This window comes from Aythya marila (assembly GCF_965140915.1).
Source record: "Aythya marila genome assembly, chromosome: 4".
Lineage (NCBI taxonomy): Eukaryota > Metazoa > Chordata > Aves > Anseriformes > Anatidae > Aythya > Aythya marila.
The window spans coordinates 24,214,208-24,239,361 of record NC_139045.1 but is presented as its reverse complement, the minus strand read 5'-3'; the positions used below and the strand labels follow the sequence as shown (position 1 = coordinate 24,239,361).

The 25,154-nt window shown below is 34.8% G+C and overlaps 1 protein-coding gene across 1 annotated transcript in view; it reads right to left on the bottom strand.

Annotated features, from left to right (window-relative positions):
* Window positions 1-25,154, bottom strand: part of GLRA3 (glycine receptor alpha 3) — a gene marked incomplete at both ends in the record, with an annotated part of 85,865 nt that overhangs the window by 23,365 nt on the left and 37,346 nt on the right. The window contains 2 exons of the mRNA XM_082758772.1: window positions 13,674-13,756; window positions 16,305-16,528. Of these exons, the coding sequence (XP_082614898.1) occupies window positions 13,674-13,756; window positions 16,305-16,528 (307 nt within the window). The remainder of the gene's footprint in view (window positions 1-13,673; window positions 13,757-16,304; window positions 16,529-25,154) is intronic.

Genomic DNA, 25,154 nt, shown 5'->3' with positions numbered 1-25,154 from the left:
GAAAAAGGAAAAAAAAAAAAAAAGAGAGAGCATAAACTCTAAGTCAGTTGCAAACTTTGAAAGGCAGGGACATACCAAATAGTGATGTCTTCAGTAAAAGCCATAAAAGGAGAAAATACAACAGATCTCCTTATACCTGTTAACCAAAAAGCATTATCTGCCATTCTAAATCATATTGAACTAGAAAAAAAGCCAGTTTTATGGATCCTTTGTGAAATCTTAATAGTTAAGTAGTCTACTAATGGAGTTAACAAAAGTATCAGAATGATCTAAACATACTTTCCCTTGCCTATGAAGGCATGCCTTGCCCCATCACTCTTAGATCACGTTCTCCTCTAATATAGGGCAAAATGGTGGTTTGTCAGTTTTATGCATGGATTGATGTCAATCTGACTTAAAGTAGATACATATTCTTGAAAGTGAACGAGAATTTCTCCAGGAGTGAGATATTAATTGAATTGAAAAAAAAAAAAAAAAGTCTAAAACTGGTACAAAACAGGGAAAAGCTTGCAAGGAAGATTGTATCTTTTCTCTGACTGTGTAGAAGTATGTTGTTAAGTAGTATTCATTTTAATATTCAGATTCCTGCACTTATCCTTGTGTGGTTAAATAAAACATCAAAATCTATAGTTGAAGTATTAATCAATGGGCAGACTTTTTGAAGGGCTAGTAGTTTTTCCTTTTATTTCCATCTCTCAGCTAACATGTGCTTTGGATATCACTGGGGAAAACTGCTCTACTTCTTGTGAATATGTCATATATTATTTTTCCAGCATATCCCTAGCATTTTATTTCAAACTTTTTCTGGATAAATTGTCTAGTTGTGACAGCTGGAAAAAAAAAAAAAAAAAAAGACTTCCTATTCTCATTCAGGTTTCATTCAGGTTTCACTAAGATTTTCTCAGGATCTCAGCTTTGGACAAAGTGCAATTTCAAGACTGAAATCTAAAACTAAATGGCTTCTATTGTTGAAATAGCTTGGACCACAAGGGTACACTTGACACACATATAATAGCTTGAACCATAAGGAAAAGAATAGTGTCATTTTTACATCTAAAATATATAGCTTTCATCCATCTATTTTGCTTCTTTGTAACATTTCTTTTCTGCTTTAGTCCAAAGCTAATGAGCTGTTAAGAATTACCTACAGATAACTGGAAATATTTTTTAACCTTTCAGTAACAATTCACTGTTTAAATACAGTGTTCAGAACATTCTAAGAAAAGCTGTCTGCCTGCAAATACTGAAATTTTGAGTTCCAGTGAGGGAAATAAAGTCTTTGGTGTGCAGTAATAAAATTTTCCCTTGTTGTATTCAATGGCTTCATTACTTTTTGAATACATTTATAAATGTTATTAAGTGTAAATGCCCTGATATGCTGACCTCACATCTGAAACACACTTTATCCTTTCTGATCTATGTTGAATGTATCCATAAATCAAGAATCAGTGACTATTAATTTAAAACTGTTTCCAATACCTTTAGATTCTTTCTGTTTCTTTTGGAGTTTAACCTTATTCAAGATATTCACAAGCACTCAGGATGACTGTTGGTCATCTCTTTGATATTTGCTGGGGCTAAATAAATATGCTAAAAACAAGACATATTTTTTTAAGGAAGTATTTCATGGAGATCAGTCATTATGGAAGTGATTACAATCATATATTAAACGTGCAAGGAAGCACTTTTTTTCTTCTGTTCTTGAATACATGACATCATATAAACTCAGTTTTAAAATTAACTATTAAATATCAGAAACTAGGAAAAAACAGAAACGTAGCTCTTATCAAACATTAAATGTATTCGCACAATAAGCAGTTGTGTGTAGTGAAGCATTTGAAGCATGTAGAGTATGGCCAGAAGTGATATCCCCTGAGTAAAATTCATTGAACTGACAAGAAACAACAGCTGTGTCAAAATGCATTTCACCAAATCAGATTAATTCATCTCTAATGTGTATTTTTAATTTTATCAACCCTGTCCATTAATTCTTCTATAATTCAATATATATTAAAAATAGTAGTTTATGCAAACTGTTGAAATAGTAATCTATTTTGTGTTTACACTTTAAATACCCAAATATATCTTTAGCATTCAATAGTGTAATTCCATTTTTTTAAGTCAAGACCATATTGATCCTGTAAATGTGACTTAAAACAGAAGACCTTAATGGAGATGTGATTCCAAAGAAATTTCAAATGGTATTATGTATATTTGATTTCCATTGTTAATTTAATATAGTTATATTAAATAACAATATAGTTAATTGTTAATGTTAATGTTAAATTTAACATTGTTTCCAATGTTAAATTTAATCAACTCAGTCTCTATTAAATTTTGTCCCTTTATTAAATGTGAAAAAAAATGGACCAACCAAATGTGCCCATTGAATTAGAGAAATCTAAAGTTTTCTAACACTCTTTTAATTGGTAAAATAAGAAAACATGAATTATTTAAGCATATCGAACTATTTCATAACACTAATTTGTCTCTGAATTTTCTTTAGTGAGAGGTGTTAACCAGGACAGGTATCCTTGATTTTCTAAAACAAAATGATTTACTAGTTGAATTCCAACAAATTTGATGAACTCTTTCTTTTTTACATCTATCACATTGTTCTTTCGTGTTGTCACAGCAAAAAGGATGAAAGACTACAGTCGTAAATATCTTGTCACTTACAGATATATAGCAGAATAAGAGAATTTGTAAGAATGAAGTGCAAGACCAAACTGCATCTACTGTCCTAGGCCCAAAATTTTCAGGGGGAATAGGGAACTGACAGAGCTAACTGAGCATTCTTAATATCTCAGACAAATAAAATACTTTTGTTTCTTAATTACTTTTGTGAAGAAGACCTGCTACATAGCAGAGTAGTTTGTGCTCAGAATGCTGGTGGTATAGTGTGCACTGTGCATAAAGGGAAAAGCATATCTGTAAAATGGCTTTTTTAAAAAAAACAGTGTTTACTGTACTGGGGCATATATGCTATTACAGTTTGATTCTATGTTATTATATGAGATATATATATAATACATATATTAAGGTTGGTCTAGATTTTAGAGGTCTTTTACAACCTGAAAAATGCTATGATTCAATGATATAAGCAACAAGCAAAAAAAAAAACCAACAACAACCAAAACAAACCAAAACAAACAAACAAACAAACAAAAAACAGATCTCTAGCAACTTAATTTTGTGGGGTCTGCTGATTGATGTAATTAATATCTCTTGGAGTAGCTGGACTCCCAGCACCGTGACAAGATATCATGGCAGATTTTGAAATTACCTTCAGGTTCAGTCTCAAGACAAGTAGAGACTTTTGAACTGTGGAGGGGCTGCATGCATGGCAAGTCGCAGAAATGTAGGGAGCTTTGATAATGAAAGTTTTGGAGTGTTATATTTTAGGTTTAGGATCCCAGAATTGCCTGTCATAAATGTTCACAGTATTGAAATTATGTGAATAACTTTAAAGCCCTGAGGCTACCACCTGAGTTTGATGGGGCTATGCGTATTATTCATGCATATGTATTTGCCAGACAGGCTTACATTTGCAAAATGGAAATCTGATTAGGTGCTGTAATAAAGCAGTTCTTCACTTAGAATGCATTTACTTCATTCATCTAGGCCAAAAAAAAAAAAAAAAGTACACTTATACACTCAGCCATCTACTGATGAAATGACTTTTACCAGAATAAAAAAGAAAATGAGTAAATTAGTTCACTGTTTGTATAAGATGAGCAGCTGCTTAGATGAGAAAAGATGGATGAATGAAGTGAGTAATGGTGCTCTCCTTGTGCCAGGTTTATGCAGCACCATTTACACTGATAACGCTTGTAATTAGAGCTGAGTGTTTCTGAGACACAACTGCAATTAATAGTAACTGACCTCAATGCAGTCATATCCAAGCACTAAGATTCAACAATACAGAAATATTCTCTGTGTGATCTCAAGTTCTGCTTTGATACCATTGCTAGCAGAGGAAAGCACACGTTAACTTAATTAATGCTTTTTGTCTACATCTTGTATGCATCAAGAGTGAAAACTAGGACATTGTCGTGAGAATGCTAGGTTCTCTGCTAGCTTCTACATTTGGCAGCACTTGTGTACAGCTTGTTACATGATCTCTCAGTGAATTTTCTCTCTAGCCTAGAACCTCTTTCTAGTCTCAGTGGATTTTCTCTCTAATGATTGTCTCTTAAAAGTTGTCTCTTATAACTAAAAGACAGAGCATATTCAAAAAAAATAGGAAAGTACTACAGTGACCCACAGTGTTGACTGAGGGACTGGATAAGTAGAGTGCATTGACTTGACAGGATGAAAACGTGTGGAAGAGTGGGAGTGTGGAAGAGAATCATGTGCAGTGAGAGAAGGTGAGATTTTACTTTTCAGTTGTGCCAGTTTGTATATAAGGGAAAGGAGGAGAATAATAGTCAAGAAAGCCTGTAAAAGCAAGTTAATCAAAGAATGAACAAAAAAATCCCATAGAAATATATTACTAGTTTCTGTGTTAAAAGATTATGATGCAGATTATGTAAAAAAAAGGCTATGACTATATTCAGTCATTCTCTGTATTGAGAAGACATAGTCAGATGAAACATCTGTAATGCAATTGGTAATAATATGAAAAGCCTATCATTGCAGAAGGAGAAAGTTACTAGAAAGAGAAGTTTTCAGGAAAACTTGAGAACTGCGTATATTCATGGCACTGTAGCCTCTCAGCAAACAGCTCTTCTTAAAGAGGCAATTCATTTTTAGGTGCCTGAAGTCATTCAAGGTAATTAGTTAGTAAAGCATGTGCTGGCAGACTGAGACCTCCTCCTGAGATGAATATGAAGAGCTGGCAAACTAAGTAGAACTTAGAATTAATTGGCACTGTAGAGGGTCTGAAACAATTTGGAAAGTTAGATTTGGCTTGCAGAAATTTTCTTTAGAAAATGTTCTGACACAAAGCTGGTGAAGCGTGAAAAACAAAGGTAAGATTCTGTGTGGTCACACTCGTGGAGAGAGGAGATGGAAAAGAATGCAGGAAATGAGGACTGTGGTCAGGACTTGTGCCTGGAACATTTGATGCAGGTGTTTGAATACCTGGACATCAAATGAAATGAAACTACAGTGACGGTCTATTTAATTTATCTTTCTATCTAATCTATACAAAACTCTTCAGCAGAAGATCAACAAGACAGATATGCTAACTCTAGGCTTTAGACAGCACTAAAAATTGTCTAACTAGTTTGTAAATTTTTAGTATGTGCAATTAGATGTTTCAGGAAGTCTTCAAGGGAAAAAAATATTATCTTACTGAAATATTTCTATGCATCAATGGCAATTTTAGTATCTGGGGAAAACAAAAACAAAACAAACAAGCAAACAACAACAACAACAACAACAACAAAAACACCCTACAACAAATTGTTCTCTTAGTCTTGGTCATCTTTTCCAGAAAACCTTATCTTTTCAAAAATAGTGTTAACAAGTTATTACCAACACCTATAAAGAATTCCTTGGAAGAAAATGTAGTTTGAATCTGTCCTCCCTCCCTCCCTCCCTCCCTCCCTCCCTTCCTCCCTTCCTCCCTATTATTAATCTTAAAAATACTTTTGCATCCATCCAATTGAATGTATAGGAACAAAACCCACCTTAATGTTCAATTCAACCTTCATCAATAGAACTATACAGCTCTAAAGAACTTTTTAGAATCAACCTATTTATGTCAGCTGTATACATGTATGCTGAGAGTACAAAGATTTTATTTTAACTAATTCAATATCAGGGCATTAAAAGCTTATAGTCTCATAAACAAGACAGTGGACATCCAACAAGTTTGTCTTGAAGAATTATTGAGATGTCATGAAAGTATTAACATGTATTCTCCAGGCCATTCAAGGACTGTTCCAGTATGGAAAAATAAGGCTTGTTATTCAAGACAAGTAAGTCCTCTGAGTACTCAAGTACTCTACATCTTTATACCAGAACTGTCTTGGTAATTCCAAGAGATCTCCTTTTTCATTCTGCTGACAGATTCTTATTTGCTAAATTCTTTCATTTTAACCACCTTTAGAGTACCATTCCAAGCCATGAAGAATATAATTTTTGAGGAAACCTCTGATCCATCTGAACACCAGTATACCTTGTGCTTTTCTTACACATTCTGTTCTACTCCAGAAAGGCTTTGCTTCTCTTGCTGCTCTTTAAAATACCTACAGCTGCATCAAAACCTAGCTCTTTTCCTCTTGCTCAGTAAACAAACACATGAATGGTATGAAACAGCCAAACTGAGTATCTAGTATCTAGCATTTTTGTACAAGAGTTTGGTCTGACTCAAGGTTTCGTTTTTATGTTTCTCTTATCTGAGTGATTTGTTTAAATTCCATTCTCATTTTTTAATGTTTGGTAAGTACAGGTCAAAGACTAACATTGGATTTATTCAGCAAACGGAGCAGTTATGTGGGCATCCAGCTGAGGAAAGACATACAATCACATCGACTGGAGTACTTTCAAAGCTTTTCTATTAGGCATCCCAGCAGAGTCTCTCCAGGACAGGCTGCCTGTGGATGCAAAGAACATGGCAGAGAATTGTGGCCTAAATTCTAAGCAACATATCATGAGGAGGATTTGACAGGACTAATGAGTCTGGCTGCAGCTTGGGGTTAGAATAAATTCTTCTAAAATACATTACCCACTAAGAATATTAGCTTCAGAAATCAGTTGTGTTACATTTATTGACTAAATTTATGCTGAAGCACCAAGAAAGCAGGATTTTATTCTATGTACAGAAGTACAGTATAAAGCTGCTTTCCAAAGGGACTGCCCCTTGCATTGCCCTCTAAGTGAGGGATCTGGAGCACACGTCTTATGAGGAGCGGCTGAGGGAGCTGGGGCTGTTTAGTCTGGAGAAGAGGAGGCTCAGGAGAGACCTCTTTGCATTCTACAGCTTCCTGAAGGGAGGTTGTGATGAGGAGGGTTTCAGCCTCTTCTCTCAGATAACTAAAGATAGGACTCAAGGAAATGGCCACAAGTTGCACCTGGGGAGATTTAGATTATATATCAGGAAAAACATTTTATCTCAAAGAGTGGTCAGGCACTGGAATGGCCTGACCAAGGTGGCGGTGGAGTCACCATCCCTCACGGTGTTCAAGAAGCACCTGGACAAGGATTTAGTAGCTTAGTGGGTAGTATTGGTAATAGGAGGACGGTTGGACTAGATAATCTTGTAGGTCCTTTCCAACCTTGTGTTTCTGTTTCTGTGTTTCTAAATCACTCTGATGGATCTCTCCCTTTAGAGTGACGGGTTTATCCTTAGCCTTTTGGAGAAGAGCAGCGTTTCGGGTCCAGACCCCTCCTACCTCCCTCAAATCTAACATATGCTGGTGCCTATAGATTTTCAGGTGTCACTTTTATATTAATTTCCCTGGGTTCAGCATCAGTTGTACAGTTGTTACTGCCCTTTCATCCTATGTCAGTTGGGAACTGAGGAGTACATTCCTTTGTATTTGTGTGTGAGGTCTTACTTCAGTTAAGTCAAGTGCTTGAGTCACCCTTCTGTAGAGTAGAAACTAAAGGATGAGTTGTTGACAGCTTTATTGCTACTGAAATGGGAAGGAGAGAAGCGATATGGTTTCTACACTCAGATATAGGCAAGCATTGACCTAATGTGTCCATAATTACTCTAACTCAGGTACACACCCTAGGTTCCCTGGCAGATGAGAAATACAGTCCAGGTCTGTTACCCATCTTCTGTGCTCTTGTGGGAAGAGAACAATATGTGCATCATTTCCCATGATGCAGATCTGCCAGTTGCCTGACTACAGATCTTTTCATTTCAACAATCTCTGTCCCTCCAATTTAGAGACTGGGAGAAAAGAAACTGTACTGTTCAGGTAATAGCATTATGTAGTACAGAGTGAATTTCCTCTAAAATCCAAAAGACTGGGAGATAATTGCTTAGAAAGACTAAAAAGCCACCATAAATCAAAAACAAACAAACAAAAAACAAACAAACAAAAAACAAACAAACAAACAAACAACAACAACAGCAACAAAAACAAACAAACAAACAAACAAACAAAAAAACACCAGGAGTTTGGGGGGGGGGAAAGACCATTCTGTTATGTATTAAAGAGACAAAGCATCCAAACAAAATGATGAAGTAATCAGGAGCTTTTTCCCTTACGTATGCTGCTGCTTTTCATAGTATTTTTCTTCCTTTGTGATTGATTTAGTCTTTTAATAGTACTATTGTTTGAAAATTTAGGAATATTGAATTTCAGATAAAGTTGTAATTGTAATACAATATATAATTGTAATATATTACAATATATAATTGTAATATATGAATAAATGAATAAATGAATGCTATAAGATAAAAACAAAACCTAAAAAGGGAGAGAGAACAAGCTCTAGCACATGAAAGAAAATCATTTCTTTCCTAGGAGATAGGTCACAGAAATAAATATGTATCTAGTTGACATTTCTTTGTATCTTATTCAAGCAGAATAAAACTAAAATTATCTCACACGCCTATAGGCTGCCCCAGCATAAACCACAGAAATGTAGAGGGGATTATTTCATATCTGCATTTTCATTTGCTTCTTTTCAAAGATACAAAAGCAGATCATTCCAGTTTCTCAGAAATCATTTGGTAAAATAAATCCTACTGAAATAGAAGACATTTCCACTTAAATACTGTTCATCCACTTCATGATGTAAATGAAGGGGCAAATACAGCTGCAAATATTGACCTTGGAAAAACTATTATGAGAGCTAGTTAAAATTAAAAATATCATTTGTAGAAAAAAGCTATACTTGAATTTTCCACTTAGGGCTTTCTGTGCTGGAGCAACAGTATCAGTATTGATGGAAAGTATCTAGTACTGAACAAAATTACTATTTTATAGCAGAAGTAAAACCTATAGCAGAAGTAAAAATTTGTCATTTACAAGTAGTGATCAGCCTTTCTTTGCAACCTTGAATGGTGGTAAGATGACAAAGTAAAGGTAAGTGATTTGTTAGAAACACTCCAATTTGCTTTATGTCACATGCAGGAGCATGACTTGTAAGACCAGACAGTTTAAAGAAACTCTGAAATTACATGTAATAGGCATTATAAATTCATAAATCCTGCCCAGTGTGACACACATTGGAAAATACAGTAACAATGTTCACTTTCAAAAGAAACATCTGTGTGAGGAATGTTTTAACAATTCGTGTCCATAAAGAACAATTCTGTTTGAATCCTGTCTGTCTCTGGGCCCTGCACTGGCAATTTAATTCTTGAACCACAGATGCAGTGTGTCCCAGTCTCGCCCTCATTCTAGTCAATTTATCACGTCTTCAGAAAACACTCCTTAAATTTATGAACCTGTTTGCTTTTGTTATTCCGGACTTCTATTTCTAACAGTTACAGCCTTTTTTCCTGTCTTCTTCGAGATTAATTTAACACTGCTATAGATGTGTCTGTGAATGGCTGGGGAAGAATGTTTTAATTACTCGTGAAGTGTCAAATAAGAAAGCTGTTTGTGTTTGATGTCTGGGAGTTTCAGAACAACTGATAACAACTAGTGACTGTTATGGGATACTATGTGGATCTTTGGTATCTGGCTAGGAGACCGAGAGATTAAGAGGAAGGAAAAAGAAGCTGAAGGACGGCTGGGAGACAAGACCTGCAGAAAATGTTCTATAAACTTGGTATGGTGCCAAGTGAGTACAAAGGTTAGAGGAAGACTACGAGCCTTCAGCATGAAAGACCCCTAGAGACCCCCAGAAGAGACTGATGCGCATGCTCCAGTAGGAGGGATTGGACCCCGGAAGCTAATTATAATAATCAATTTTTTTAGAAGTAGTAATGAATATGTATTAGTCTAGGAACATAAAAATCAGCTGCTTGATGTAACTGGTGTGTGTCCTGGTGGAGCGGAGACTCCCGGTGCACCCAGCGCTGTTTGCTTACCTCTATTCCTTTATATTCTTTTAATAAATCCTATTTTTTTATTTAATCCTAATTTGAATCCTGAGCCATTTATAACATCTGGAAGCATGACTGTTTTGCTCCTGCTACTATTCTAGTTTTTGCAAAACAGCTTGATGATCAGATCATTCACTCCAGACAAGAGAAGTGTGTTCTCGGTTTTGAAACCCACATCTTCTACTTCCCTGGACAGGGCATTAGCCAGGGCATTTGTTTCATCTTCCTGTTTAAGTTGTCTCACTCTGCACCAAAGAATGTAGGAGAGAGCCACAGGAGAGTATGCCACTGTGAAATCTAGAAAGGAGAGAAGTCTAGAAATCTAGAATGAGAGATTTTTGGATGGCTTTACACAATCAGTGTTATTTCAGTTCTTTCCTCAGGAGATTTGATATGAAGCATGAGAAATTGCTATACGCACCCATCTTCCCAACTTCTTCTTACTCTTTTAAAGAGGATTGGATGCTTGTTCTTAGCCAAGTGCTCTGGAATGTGGGTGTTCATTTCGTCCTTTTATAAGTTTTGGAAATTAGTCAGAGTTCAGATTCAAGTTTAGTATTTTTTAACCTAGCTACTCTCCTGCCCAGCATGAAGATATTTTTTGTAACTCCTCCAAGGTATTTGGTTCCCTTCCTGTACTTCCTATACAGGGAAACCATCTGTGGGTAGATGACTTCCTGCTCTTAAAGGTCTTGGAGCTTGGAAGATGTGTCATTGTATCTGCTTTCTTTGGATCTGTCCCAGAGCTATTTCTCTCAGTTTCAGGGAACTGTTGTCTTGTTCTTGCAATCCTAACAGGTTATTCTGCTAGCAGACACATAGGTATAGCCAGAGCTCCCACATACTGCAAATTTTTCTGCAACAGGCTAGTTAATTTGGTCATAGTCCCTATTGTTCAATGTCTAGAGTTACAGGTAACAGGACAAGGTGATATGAAGGAAATTTTATTACTTACAACTTCCTTTTGATATCATATTTGAGCTTTCTCTGAAACTGGAAGATTTGGAATATCTCAAAATGAAGCATATATCCATGTTTTGTTCAGCCTTTCTTTTGCATACACTGCCTTTCTGCACTATCTGAGTGTGCAGCAGGGAATTTACTCTCACTGAACTAGATGATGAAAAACAAGACTTTGGTAAAAAATGTTCTCCTGGAAAACACCATAGAACATCTACAGTGTTATTCAACTAATCAGTATTGCTTCCCTGTGTTACAGTTTGTGGGAATTATGAGCTCTTGCAACATTTCTATAAAGGAAAACAAATGCCTGTTTGATCAAGAATGCTCAGTTGTTATACAACCTGTATTCACATGGACTGAAAGAAGGGAGTACAGCTGAGTTTTATAAAGTTGTTAAAGTAACAATTTTTTAAACACATTTTAAATATATATATATATTTCTTCTTCAAATACTGTGATACCTTCTGTTTAAAGCATAATTATATGGAGTGAACATACCTGTCATTTCTGTGTACTCTGATACAACCACCTCATATTAACCTCTTATTTAGTCACATTATTAGTATCAGAATTAGCAGCTTGGATAGACTGCAGAGTTTTGCTTAAAAGCGGAATATATAATATTGCCCAAAGTTCCTAGACATCTGCAGCAAATAACCATTGCTCAATTGTTGTCAAGAAAATTTCTGCAGTCAGATCAGCCATTGTCCTCATATTGAAAGCCTGCTTTGTAATATTACCATCTGTCTATTGTAATGAAAGAGAGAGCTGACTCTCATACCCACCCTGCAATTTTTTGTAAAAGCATACTATTACCCATACAGCAAACAGTTCTGACATATTGACTGATAAACTGACAAATAATTACTTCCCACTTCATTTAGATACTACTGTGTTCCAAATAAAAAAATGAAAAAAAAAAAAAAGAAAAAAGCAAGACATACTTTAATCAAATTATGTATGTTGTGGTTTTGTTCTCTCTCTATATAACAATAAAGGTTATAATGTATTCCAAATAATCTAGTATGTTCTTTCCATATGCAGAAAATTCTTTTCCAAAATACTTTACTTATTGGCCCTAAAACTATAAAACTAGATCTCACATTACAATGGGTCCTTAATATTTACCTGTTCTTCCTCCTGTCATTTATTTTCACAAACTCCAGATTGATAGAATATTTCAAAGAATGCTATGTTATGTTATGTTATGTTATGTTATGTTATGTTATGTTATGTTATGTTATGTTATTTTTTGTTCTTTACACCATTGGGAGGATCATTCTGCTAGGAACCTCTTCAAAACTCCTGTCATTTTAGGGGAAAAGCATTTCATATCACAAGGAAAATAAAAAGTTAATGCATATCTGTACCTTCCTCCTTATACTTCCTTTTAGCTCAGATCCTAGCATCAGCCAGAACATTTGACTTTGTCTTTTTTCTGTGCATGTGTGACTTGAAATGGCATAGCTGCTGTACACTTTTCATCCTGTTTTCTTTTCTAAGGGAAATAAGTAAGTTATAAGTAAAATATATGAGGGATTGAATTATCAAATACTAATTTTGTTTCACATAAAAAGTGTCATTATTAATTGTAAGATAATTCTGCAAAACCGGTCTTCTCTAATCTGTTTGTTTTACCTTCCCTTTGGTCTCCTTAGGATATTTGTATATAACGCAAAACAGGGCTTTATGAAGAGATTGTTTAAAACACATGGAGTTATATATATTTCTTTTTTTTTTTTTTTTCCTTGAAATTCTAGTGTACCACCTGGTTCAGTCCTTCCATGTGCTAGAAGACCACTAAGACTTCTGTGTTTTGTTTGGTATTTTCACTGTTAACCTAACTGTGCTACTATATACCACTTTAAGTCCCAGAAGTCTTCTGAAGCTTCTAGGATTTTTTCCAGTTCTATGGCTGGTGGTGATACCATGCTCATTTTTGATCCCTAGGTGGAATAAGAATAAGTATGGACTTACTCTTCCTCTTATCCCAAGGGCACTGCAGCCCTTCCCAAGATCTTCCACTGATCTAAGTTGCTGCTCCAATTGAGGGGTTGAAGGCTGTGTAAGTGGCATACCCTATGAAGGTGTATACCCATATATATAAGGGTATATATATATGCATATATATATACCCATTGCATGTATATTTATATAAAACTGTAGAAAGTGTACATATGGTGTTCTATAGTTCTCCCTTGCAGTAAATTCCCTAATCCCTTCTAGGTTGATCAGGTAAAAATTACCTAGCTATAGTATGTAGACATGTTGAAGAAGTGGGGTAGGAATCTAAAGAGCAGGGACTCAATGTAAATTATTGTTTACACTTTTTAACTACACCAAGTTATTATGAATTTCAGGATATTCACGTAAATCACATGAAACACTTCCTTAAATTACTCTCATGTTTTCTTTATGCTTTCCCATATTACTGTCTGTGTGTGTGTGTGAACACAAGGGAGACTTCATGGTGAATCACAATATGTATAAATGTTGCATAAATGTAAATTCTGGCACTGCGTACTTTATTAGTACCATTAAATTTACGTGAAACTTACAATTGTTAATAGAAGTAAGGATGAAAGGATCTCTTTTCTTGGAAGTTATCCATATATCACAGATTAAAACAGGTGATTCAGTTTTGAAAGGTTGTTCTCCTTTCACCACTACAAGGAGTCTTTCTACCCCCTGCATAGTTGTAGTAAGCTCTAGAAAAGTATTTATAGGACAGTACATTACTCAAACTTACAGCTTTCCAGCTGCATTATACATGTTTGCACATCCATTGGAAAATTTTTGAGATCCATTGGACAGGACAGTATTAAAGTCAATCTGAAAAAAAAGGAAAAAGAAAACAACCAAAAATATATTAAAAATATACCACAAAGATGCCATAGAATTGCACAGGAAGACTGCATCAGTGCAGCAAAACATGGGAAGTCATTAGAAATAGAAGAAAACAGTTTTTCATTAGAAAGCTCTCAAAAGGTATTTATATTAGCTGAACAAATTTTACTCTCTCAATCTAGCATGACAACAAAGCAGAAGAAAACAGAAAGACAGAACTTGTTACAGGCCTTCAGAAAAGCGCTATCTAGTAGGGTTGCCTAACTTAGGTCTAGAGGAATGCAACATGCAGCATGCTTTTTTGATGCTACCATAGAATTATTGTATTGTTACAGTATTTCAAATCCTTTGCATAAAATTTACCCAGATTTACAAGAATTTTATAACAGATGTCAGCTACAAATCATGCTAGTAAATAATTTATATGTTATTGTCCCAAAATAAGGTGCTTAAATTGTCAACACAAAGGCTTAAGATAACATTTTATGATACTGGTGGTAGACCGAAATATGCCTTTAATTTTGAAACATAGCTGTTTCATGTTAGCCATGACATTTTCTGTGAAATACTTTACAACCTATCGAAAAAAATATGTATTTTTACATATTATATCAACAAAATAAATTATTTTTAGAGTGGTAATTCTCAGAGGAATGTGAAAGAAGAACATGTGAGGTAAAGTCATGTGCCTCACTGGGCACATCTAAGTAGCCATTCAGGGTCATGACTGTACCTTTCTTCTAGCCAGAGAATGGCTTGCAGGAAAATTTTGCCCCACATTCATTTATCAGTATACTCCCTGGGGGACTTGATGGCAATGTTCTAATTCTTTTCTCTTAAACCTGAATGGCCTGATTTTGGCATTGAGATCTAGATGGAAGTGGGCATTAGGTGACAAGTATAGCTGTACATTTCTCTCTCACTGCGATTTTTTCCTTCTCTGAAGCTTTTTCTGTTTCTTTATTGCTATAACTTTTGTTCATCCTGCCAGTGACAGAGCTAGAGGGGGAGAGTCAGAGGAGGGAACTCAAACCCTGACCTTATTTTCATGCTGTTAAAAAAAGTTACAAATATAAAATCAGACAGGTAAGCTACTGACACAGCAAGCCATTTCAGAGAAGAGGAACCTCGGCTCTGTACAAGAAAATAAATAAATAAATAAATAAATAAATAAATAGGAATCTTTAGTTTTCTTTTCTTTCAATATCAGCTCTTTAAGAATTATCATGTCTCCCCTAATCAAAAGCTTAATTTGCTCAAATTCGTATAACAACTCAACTAGATGTGGATTGTATAATTCTGGAATAATTTTGTATAACACCTGCTTCAGGAACTGCAATAGTTCTTAATTAAATCATAGCAATATGAACATTCTGTCTCCACAAGAATCTGGCATCTGCTAGCCTCACAGTCAATGATTGCTTTTATAATTGTAATATTATAATGGTTTTGTTCCCATTTCATGAGACTGTGAACTTGATCAGAATTCTATTGAAGTTGCTATCCAAACTTGCTTCAGTTGAGTGCTTGTGTCTGTAAGGAGTAGGACAAAGAGGAAAAGCCTTGCCACTGATAAATTTATGCAAGTCACAAACATTTTTTTGTCCTGTTGTACAAATTGTTTTGCAGACTCTTGATGTCTCTTCAAAAAAGTTCAGTTACTCATTGCTGCAGTATCATAAATCATAACAAAATGCTAAGTGGAAGAGAGAGATATTTATTTCAAAAATTGTAATGTTTTGTTCAAGTTGGTCACTGTATTAATGCAAAATCTGTATCATGACTATAGGCATTAGTATACCTATATTGAATGCATCTCTCATTAGATTATATTTTTGAAGTTATTTGTAAGAATGATGTTAAAACTGTTACAGCCTACTGATATCTATATTAATAAAAAGAAAGTGGGAAGAAAAGGATTAGAACAACTGTTTTTTTTTGTGTCAATACTTAGATGTGATTGCTGCTTACAGCTTCTTAAAACTTTTCACTTTCCTCTCTATCTCCAGAAGCAAGTGGTCTATTATTTAAATCTCATACTTCCTCAAACAGGTCATGTTTCCATATTAGTGTGCAATTGCAATATCCAAAAAGGTGAAAAATGAATTGTATTCTTATGACATTCAAAGGTACAGCATATGAACCACAGGCCAGGTCAATTATTATACTCTAGGTATATTTGCTCTGTGCAAGTGTCCAAGTTCTGTATCTGTGTACTTTAAAATGGGAATTATAATTTTCTTATTTATCGATAATTTTCTTATTTATATGATAATTTTTCTTATTTTATTCTTATTTTACTATGTACATACCTAATGAGGGATCACCTTGGCATTTAAAATAATTAGTAATGATGATGAAATTCAGTATTCAAAATTCACATTTACTTTAGTAATAATTCTGTGTGCCTAGAAACTGAAAATATCTGTTAACAATTCTAAGATACACTTCTGAGCTTCTACCTGAAAAAACAAAACAAAACAAAACAAAACAAAAACACAAAACACTTGATTAGAGACTCATAGAGACTCACCTGATAGAATAAAGTACATTTCCATTTTTGAAAATTCTCAGCAACTTATTATCTGTTGTAACTTCATGAAAATTGGCACCTTTTTCATTAGCAAAGAACAAATCAGGTTTCCAAATTGAATCCAACATGGATGGATCTAAGTCTAAAGAGTCATCTGGATATTCACTGTATGCAAGTCGTGGATCATTCCAGTTCTGGCGGAGAAAGATGTTCACTCGGTAATCCTGAAAGAGAAAACACGCAAAGCTTTATCAAGCATAGGGATTTAGCTTTTATTTCATTTCTTAGCCATGTAATCCCCTGTCCATCTGTGTATGACAAAAGAATTACTTAGCTGAATGTCAGCATGATACCTATTTGTATTAGTGAGGACACAATGTATAAGAATAATTTCAGGGCAATTGAAAAAATCCCAAGATAAGGAAACCCAACCTCTGCATACAGTACATATAGCTCCATATAACTCTATTCCTACAGTAGCATGGTCTTGAGATAGAAATTAGAGAAACATACAGAGTTTTATGGCGTTACCTTTTTCTGCTCTACTTCCCTCTCTGAGGCAGTGAAAGTCTGTCCTACTGTAAGGGAACCTCAGTTCACTTATTTCTTCTCTCTCTAATTCTTACATATTTTAGACATACCACTTAGTCTTTTTGTGCTTCAGTTCCCTATTGAAAAATTCTTTCTTTTGCCATACAGCTGTATGAGAAGGACACACTTGTTCCTCCTCTGTTCAAATGTGGTACAGATTTTGTAACTGCTTCTGATACTTAGCTTAGGTAGAAGAGTAGTCACCTCTATTGCCACAGTCAATCCTATTTTAATTAAGGGTGTTTTATTGAAAAGATGAGCAGAGTGCTTTAAACTTCTGGAAATCACAGGGAGTTGTATACACTCTCTGTCAGAGATGAAGTATTTCTGTCTGGACACATTATTAAAAATTTACCATTCCAAAAGATGAAAATATTTGTTTTGGAGAAAATGAATATTATCATAAAATTAATTTACGTCAAGAATGGACAGAATTGAGATGCTGTGCATAAGATCATAGAGCCTATGCTTTAATGGTCATACTATGATTTTCCTCCTTTGCACTACTGCATTAGTGAAATTAGATGGAAATAAAATATAAACTAAGACCTTGTTAGATGCAGAGGGGAAGTTTATTAACTTGTATTGTATGTGTTTGAAAATCAACCATGAACAAGGACACATATTTGTAGGTTATACACATGAGCAGAGTGATAGCCCTCAATGGTTAGATTTCTCCCTTTCTAGGTTTCTACGTCTGTTGCTATCAGTTCCATTTTACATAATGCTGGAAGAGATTTTTGCACAGGATGGAGTGCTTTGGAATTTACTTGTTACACTAAGTGCTGAATTTCATCTTCAATACCAAAATTATGACAAATATAACAGGCAGAGCTGTTCACTTGCAGTCAAAGGAGGGCAGAATGCAAAGGAACTGCTAAAGGCATGGGGGAGCAGGAATGAGTTAAATGATTTAAATAGATGTTACAAGGGAGAAGAATCAATATCATGAAAAATAAGACCCAGGGGAATCTTTGCCTAAAAATGTTTTGAAGAAAACTTAAAGGAAGCATAATTTTGTAACCATAGCATGCTATTTTTTTTTTTTAATTGGATTTGTGGATCACCCCACAGGGAATGAGACTGTTTGGTCAAATGGTTGTGTGTGTGTTTGCAACAGGCTAATTACAAGCCCTTAGCAAATTTTCCATCTATGATTCTGTTCTTGATGTAATATCATGGTAAAAAAAAAAAAATAAAATAAAAATAAAGAGAGAGAGAGAGAGGCCAGATTAATTCCACCACTTGCATATAAAATGCAAAACAAAGCAGAAAATTGGTTATTTTCTGAAACAGGAGTGCTACTCTCTTCAGTACAGTACTGAACTTGTCGCCACCATGGGAGAGTGAAAACATATTACCTTTTTTATTTTGCAGTTTCTAATATGAGCTTTTCTTGTGTAATGTATGGTCTCCTGGCTTGAAGGACAATTTTGCTTTTTGTTATACTGATACGAAGGTGGTACAATATGGGGATCTGATGGATACAGGTTTTTTGTTATACTTGTTTTCTCTCTTAAGCTTACTCTCTCCTTCCTACTAATGTACATGGCAAGCTAGTATATTACAGGATACGTTAGCTGTTTTAATTCTTACTGGTGAGATTTTGTAAAGTTGCTATATTAGTTTCTGAAATGCATGCAATTTGTCATGCATTTTATTGTTGCTTTGATTAGTAGAATTAGACAGGGTGCCCTGTGGTGTATTAGGACTATGTGGTAATAGCATCTTTCCATTTTAAATTTGTTAACCAGCCACAAGCACTGTGGCTGCACCTTAGGTTACCTAATTACTTTGGGTAAATTGTTAGAGTTTCCTCATTTTCCTTTGCATACCTGAAAATTTCAGACTGAACCAAAAGCCTATTCAGGTAATGATTTCAATATGTCTTTGATGAAATTTCTCAAGTACAGAAACTCAAGCATTTAAATTTAAGTAAACCTATCAAATCAGTATGTTATTTTGCATGTAGGTTACCACTTTCACTGCAAAATCGGAGAAGATGTCTCTCACTGACATCTGAGAAATGTAAATATAGCATGTATTAAATCTGAAGGATCTCCCTGTCTTTTCTCCTGCTTAATAGTTGAAATTCTGTGACTAACAAGATTATTTATGGTGCAGCCTCATCTGTAGTCATGTTAAAAAAAAAAAAAAAAAAAAAAAAAAAAAAGTAAGAGAAAGTAAGAGAATGTTAAGAGAATAATGAAATAAGACTGGACTGGATAGCCAGTTCATTGAGAGGAGACAGGAAAGTTTGATTTCTTTAACCTGGCAATGTAAAGACAAACAGAGGAATCACTTGACATACATAAATATATTGAAGGGTAAATACTAGAGGGAGAAATCAGTTTGAATATAAGGGCAAGAACATCCTTTACAATAAATACATGGACTGAAATGGCTCACACTTTATTTTATCATGCTAATAAACCTTGTTGATCTTTTCACTGACATGATTTATTATTGCAAATAACCTTCCTTATGTTTCCTAGGTCTTTCCATTATTACAGGTGTGAACTGCAGCAAGGCTAGTAACAATCTATGGCTGTATGGCAGTTCAATTAGTGAGTGAAAAAAAATGCAACAGACTCCATGCTTCACCACTAACTGTAACCCATTAATCTGTCAGAGATTTACTATAGCAGCTAAAGAGAAATTAACTGTGATTTAAATTGATCGCTGAGTACTTAACTTTAATTGACATGTCAAATCTGTGTCAGAGCAACAAGATCTGACTAATGCCAAACATCCCTGATAACATGCTTTTCTGTACTGAATAGCTGCAGGGCATTCATTAAAAGAAGCAATGTAGATATGCTGTTGATTATGATAAAGGGTTTGTCTGACTCACTGAATCTTCTTGATGATTGGTCCTGGAATAATTCCATGGTAGAAGCTCTTTTTCCAGAATTGAATTTGGGATTGGATAAAACAAAGCATGATGTTACTGCTTTTACCACAGAGAACCCAGAGTCAGTCTGGGAGTACTGGGGTACTTCCTCACTTTCTTAATAAGAAGCAGCTTGGTGAAATTTCCAGCACTGTAGGATTGAAATATCCTCAGAATGAAATATCTTCATCAATGGGCCTTAGAAGGAAGTCTTCCTCTTGCAGTTTTTCTTTCTAAGCCTGTGACTCTTCTGATTTTGCTATATAAGGAGAAATATGCAACTCCTTATGCAAAGAGATGCAGAGCTTTTCTGTCTAGTCCTCCCCCAATGGTGGTTAAGCAATTTGTTGGCAATTTGAGTCCTTGCAGGCTGAGGATGAGCAGTAAGGCCTATCTGTTCTTGGATAAAAACTCTCTAATCCTATGGTTGTTTGAAAATGGTGGGTGCTCTTACCCCCTCCATTAAGTAGGACAGGCCAGATGGTTTGGGGATTTGGGTGAGGGCTAACTTACCTCTGATTTCAGGAAGCTTTAGGAAATTATTTGAGCTATTCAAAGAAGATTGTTGGTGGATTTTGGATGAAGAGCTATCTCTATCTCCATCCATGGGTGTATAAAAGCAGATTTTAAGATGTTCTTTAAAAAATTTTATTTTAAAAGAAGTGTTATACTCTTACTGGGTTTTCTTTTCTTACACTCAAAACTAAGTGGGGGTGTCCTGTGAATCATTTTCTTAAAGTTTTTTTAATTTGGTCTAATTTATTTGCAAAATTTGCCTCCAATAATGGCCCAGCAGCACTCTAATTAAGTCAATAGAACTAAAACTCATTTGCTAAAGAACTAAATGAAACTATGACTTTGAAATTACTACCTATAGTATCAGAGCTCTCAGATTCCCCTTCAAAAATAAAGTTTAGACTTCAGTGAATAAGTATGTACACTACTAGTGTACCAAATGCTCTTTCTAGGTTTGTCACCTGCTTTCACAGTCTTAGATTCTGAAGTGATATGCGTTCAGCTAATGCATGGGACAGATGAATGTAGCTTGCTTGCTTTTCTGCTGGGTTGAATATCTCATTCATCATCATGGCTCTTGGTTTGGAGTATAAGAACTGTTCTGTCAGTACTTTAGTTCAGTCTTTTCCTTACTGAAAGTATGGGTCATTTACAGCATGATTATTAATAGAGCTTTCAATCTTTGTCATTCAATCCACAGCTTAAAAAGAAGTAGTTTCTGTAAGGAATCCTTGATTGTTAGCATTTAACTTCCTTCTATTTACTATAAAACATTCAAAATCTATTGAATTCAACAGTGTTCCACAAAATCTACTTATTTTCCATAGGTTTTAGGATGGAAACATTACAAAATGGACAGCTTTAGTTAACTTTGTTTGCTTGTTTGTTTTTTTTTTTTTGTTTGTTTGTTTGTTTTGGTTTATTATCAGTAGCAACGGACAGATTTAAGTTTATATTCTCATAAATAATTGTCATATAAAAAGTCAAAACATCTAGGTTGTTTACTTTTTAAAAAAAAAAAAAAATCTAATACAGTACTAAACTGCTATGTAATAATCTTGGTCAGACCTCCTATTGTGTCTTCAACTCTTAATGGAAGTTGTGTGTTCCCAACTCCTAATGCATTACACTAAAACCACATTTTGCAAATTTTCAGTGTAACTGGGGTTTTAAGCTTCAGCTCAGGGGTTTTTAAAATGTTTACATTTTCAAGCAGCTGTATAAGGGGTTAGATGAAAATGGACATGCCAATTACATGAATAAACATCATGGTCTAAAACTCTGTTGAGCTTTGCCATGTTCGCGGTTTAAAATATATATATATTAAATATATATATATTTTTTTTTCTTCTGCAAATGATGTGTCCCTGAGGATGCTTTTGCTTCATCACCAGAAGGTATTTTATTTCCATGTGAAAAGTTGAGTTTTACTGAGCTGATTCATTTGCTGATGACTTTTTGGTGCTACATATTCTGTGTTATTATTAATTTATATTATACATTAGCACTTAGAATATGACTGGTTTCAATGGCTGAATGAATAAAAGTAGAAATCTTCACTGAAAATATGTATTTATAATCATCCTGGTTTTAACCTCCCCAGGGAAATAAAAAGGACCAAAGAGTAATTTGGGAATTCCATACTAAATTTCCCCTCAGTCTTCCAACTGTTGGGAGCTAAATATGGCATTGTCTAGAGTAAGGTAAATAGGGCAAAATAAAAGGTAAAGCTGAACTAGCTTAAGTCCAGAAGTTTAACTACAGATACATATCTCTAACTTTAAACAAAATTTGTTAGATATGTGTCATCTTTAAATGTATTGATAGGCATGATGTGCACCAAGAATTCTGTCAGGAAAATCATGTTGTTTTAGAGGTTCTACAATGATGTTGTAGCAACACATAAATGTTAATGTGGAGTTGAACTAGTTGTACTAGTACTGAAGAGAAAGGGAACAATCTGTTTGTCTACACAAAGACATCTAATAGCATTTGAAAACCCCTAAGATATTTCCCTTTTTATCTGCTGGTTCAGAAAGATGCATGTCTTCTGTAATCCTATGGCATGTCCACCTGTCCTAGGGATTTACAGGGATTATTAAGGCCATTTAAAAAATCACTAAATGCACTTAGGCCACTAAATAGAACATGAAAAGACACGAACTGCAATCAGTATCCATTTACTAATCTGCTCCTTTAATGAAGAAATTACCTTTGCAAAAAAAGTGTGTGTGGGTCTAGATAAGTAGCAAGGGAGAAGGATGATATTGAAAGAGTAGACACATTGCTGATGAGGCATGTCAAGTTCACAGGCTTCCACTAGGCCCATTGAAGGGGAAGGAAGTGGAGGAGAACCATTGACAAGCCGATCCTAATCATGTTTTCATAGATCTCAAATACCCTCAAATACAAACAGTCATACCAGAACAGTCACCGACAAAAATCTGAAACATTTTTCTTCTGTTTTGCTAACCTAAATTTATGTGTTTAGTTTTATGAAGCTGAACTTCATAACATTGTACTGCCTAGAAATTTGAAAATTTTGGTATTCTATCCCCTCAACCCTACTAAGTCAAGTAGCTAAATCCTCATTCAATTTAAATCTCTAAATAGAAATAGAGCAACTGAAAAGGAGATTGTGAGAGATCCCACATATTTTAGCATGCAATGTTTATAATTGAAAGCATTCTAGAAATCTTCTTCTTTAACTAAGCCTGTTATGCCAATAAATTAGCTTTCATATGTTTCTATAAGATTACTTTTGGAAATCTAATAAAAATAAATTTGCTCACTAGAAGATCAGACAATGTAAATGCTTGTTTTCTTAAGCAAGGGAATAAACTGAGATTTGCTAGAAGTGCTTTTGAGCGTTAGTGTTCTGTCATTTAAAAAGGTAAAGAAATAATGGTGAATACACACTTTTTCCAAGTGATGTGTATTCAGTACATTTGTTTTTAATTCACCTTCAATATCTTCTTGATTGTGATAAAGTATTTGATCAATATCTGTTCACACCGGCTCACAGTCTCTCACAGAAATTGCCCTGAGGAGGCAGTCAGCTATTTTTTATTTATTTTTTTTTGTTGTTGGGGGGAAGATTGGGATTAAATTTGCCCTTAGGGTTTGATAACATTTTGTCGGTGCTTGCCAGTTAGGAACTTTATAAACTGTGAAGAAGGCTACAGCTGTGGAGAGCTAAATCCTGTTGGCTTCCATGTGTTGAAAGCATTGTATGAAGGAGTTGAAAAAAGTGAATCGTCTGCAAGCTGGAGCAGTAGAGGCAGAGGAACAAAGACTGTGAGGTAGGATTAGCTGCAGTCTGGAGAGATGGAGTAAGCTGGGAATCCCTAGATTCCTATCCAGAGACACACATCTTATGAATCCAGATGGAAGGTGGCCCTTCCTGTGTAAAATAGTTAACTAGATGAAGGGACAATGGAAACTATTTTGGGAACAAGAGAAGATATAACCCCCAATATCTGTGCTGTATGAGGTGAATGGGACTGCTAGGACTACATGATAAGCGACACAGATTCTGAAGTCATAAGGATTATTTTACACTGTTAAGTAAACCAAACTGTCTCAGAGAGGCTGAGTTTAGTATTGCATAAATTGGCAATAGAATTTAGGAGAATTAAAAAAAAAAATAAAAATCTAGCACCATGGTTGCAATGCCAATAACGACACAGGGAGGGGCATGTCAGTAAAATATGCATATCAGCCCAAATCTTGCTGTGATCATATTGGCACTTAGAGAAAATTGGTCTGGATCACATTTTTATAGCACCTCTTGTTCTGCCAACTGTTAATGACAACGACATGTGGTAGCACACTATTTGGAAAAGAAGAAAAGTCATAAAGACTATGTAGAAAACATTCCTACAAGTTTGTTGAATATGTTGTATTACTTTACTGTTGAATTGTAAAGTATTATAAAATGGTTTGAACTTTTTGGGATATTATTTAGGCTATGTTTTTGCAGGGTGGGTATGATATATTTAAAAAAATCTGAGTGCACAGCTTTTTCATGCTGAGTGATTATTTTGGCTATTGTAATTCAAAATTCACACCCAGAGTGAATGAAGTGCCAAGTATTCAAAATCAAATGAATATGTGAGAATGGAACTGAATTTTTAAATGATGCCAGAATAATTCAAACTTATTCATGGAAAAGAATTTCAAAGATATGCTTCATGTAAAGTGTTTACACTGGAGAGCTTTTCCAGCACACACATACTACTTAAGAATAGAAATTAGGAAAATATGGCAATTTGAAAATCCCTTATTTTCTTTAAGTTCATTTTAAAGTAATTTTAAAGTTAATATAGCTTTTGTTTCTGTAAACTAAGTGTTAGTAAATTGCAGGCTCATGCAAAAAATGAGGGAGAAGCTTTTATTAGGATAGTATTAGTATTTTATTAGGATAGTAAAAGGGATTTATGGACTTAACTCCTATTAGAGTTAATGGGAGGTAAAGGCGAAATCCCCATATATCATGATAAGATTGATTTCCATTACCAAAATACACATTGTGAGGCATCGAGTCATTTATAGTCAAGATGCTTGAAAAATGTTTTATTTTGGCCTGGTCTCTCACTACCTTTTTTGTTTGTTTGTTTGTTTTTTGTAGTAGTCTTTACATTTTTATGTGTCCTTAGAAATCAAACAAATGTCATGAGTGTTAAACAAACATAACCTTGGTGGAATGAATTGTCTTGTACTATTGCAACAAAATAAGAAACTTTATAAACAGCTTACCTCATCCAGCATGAGTGGAGCTATGTAGGGATGCCTTAATCTTATTTTCACAGGTCCTGAGATTTTCCACAGCAGTGACTGAGATTAGTTGT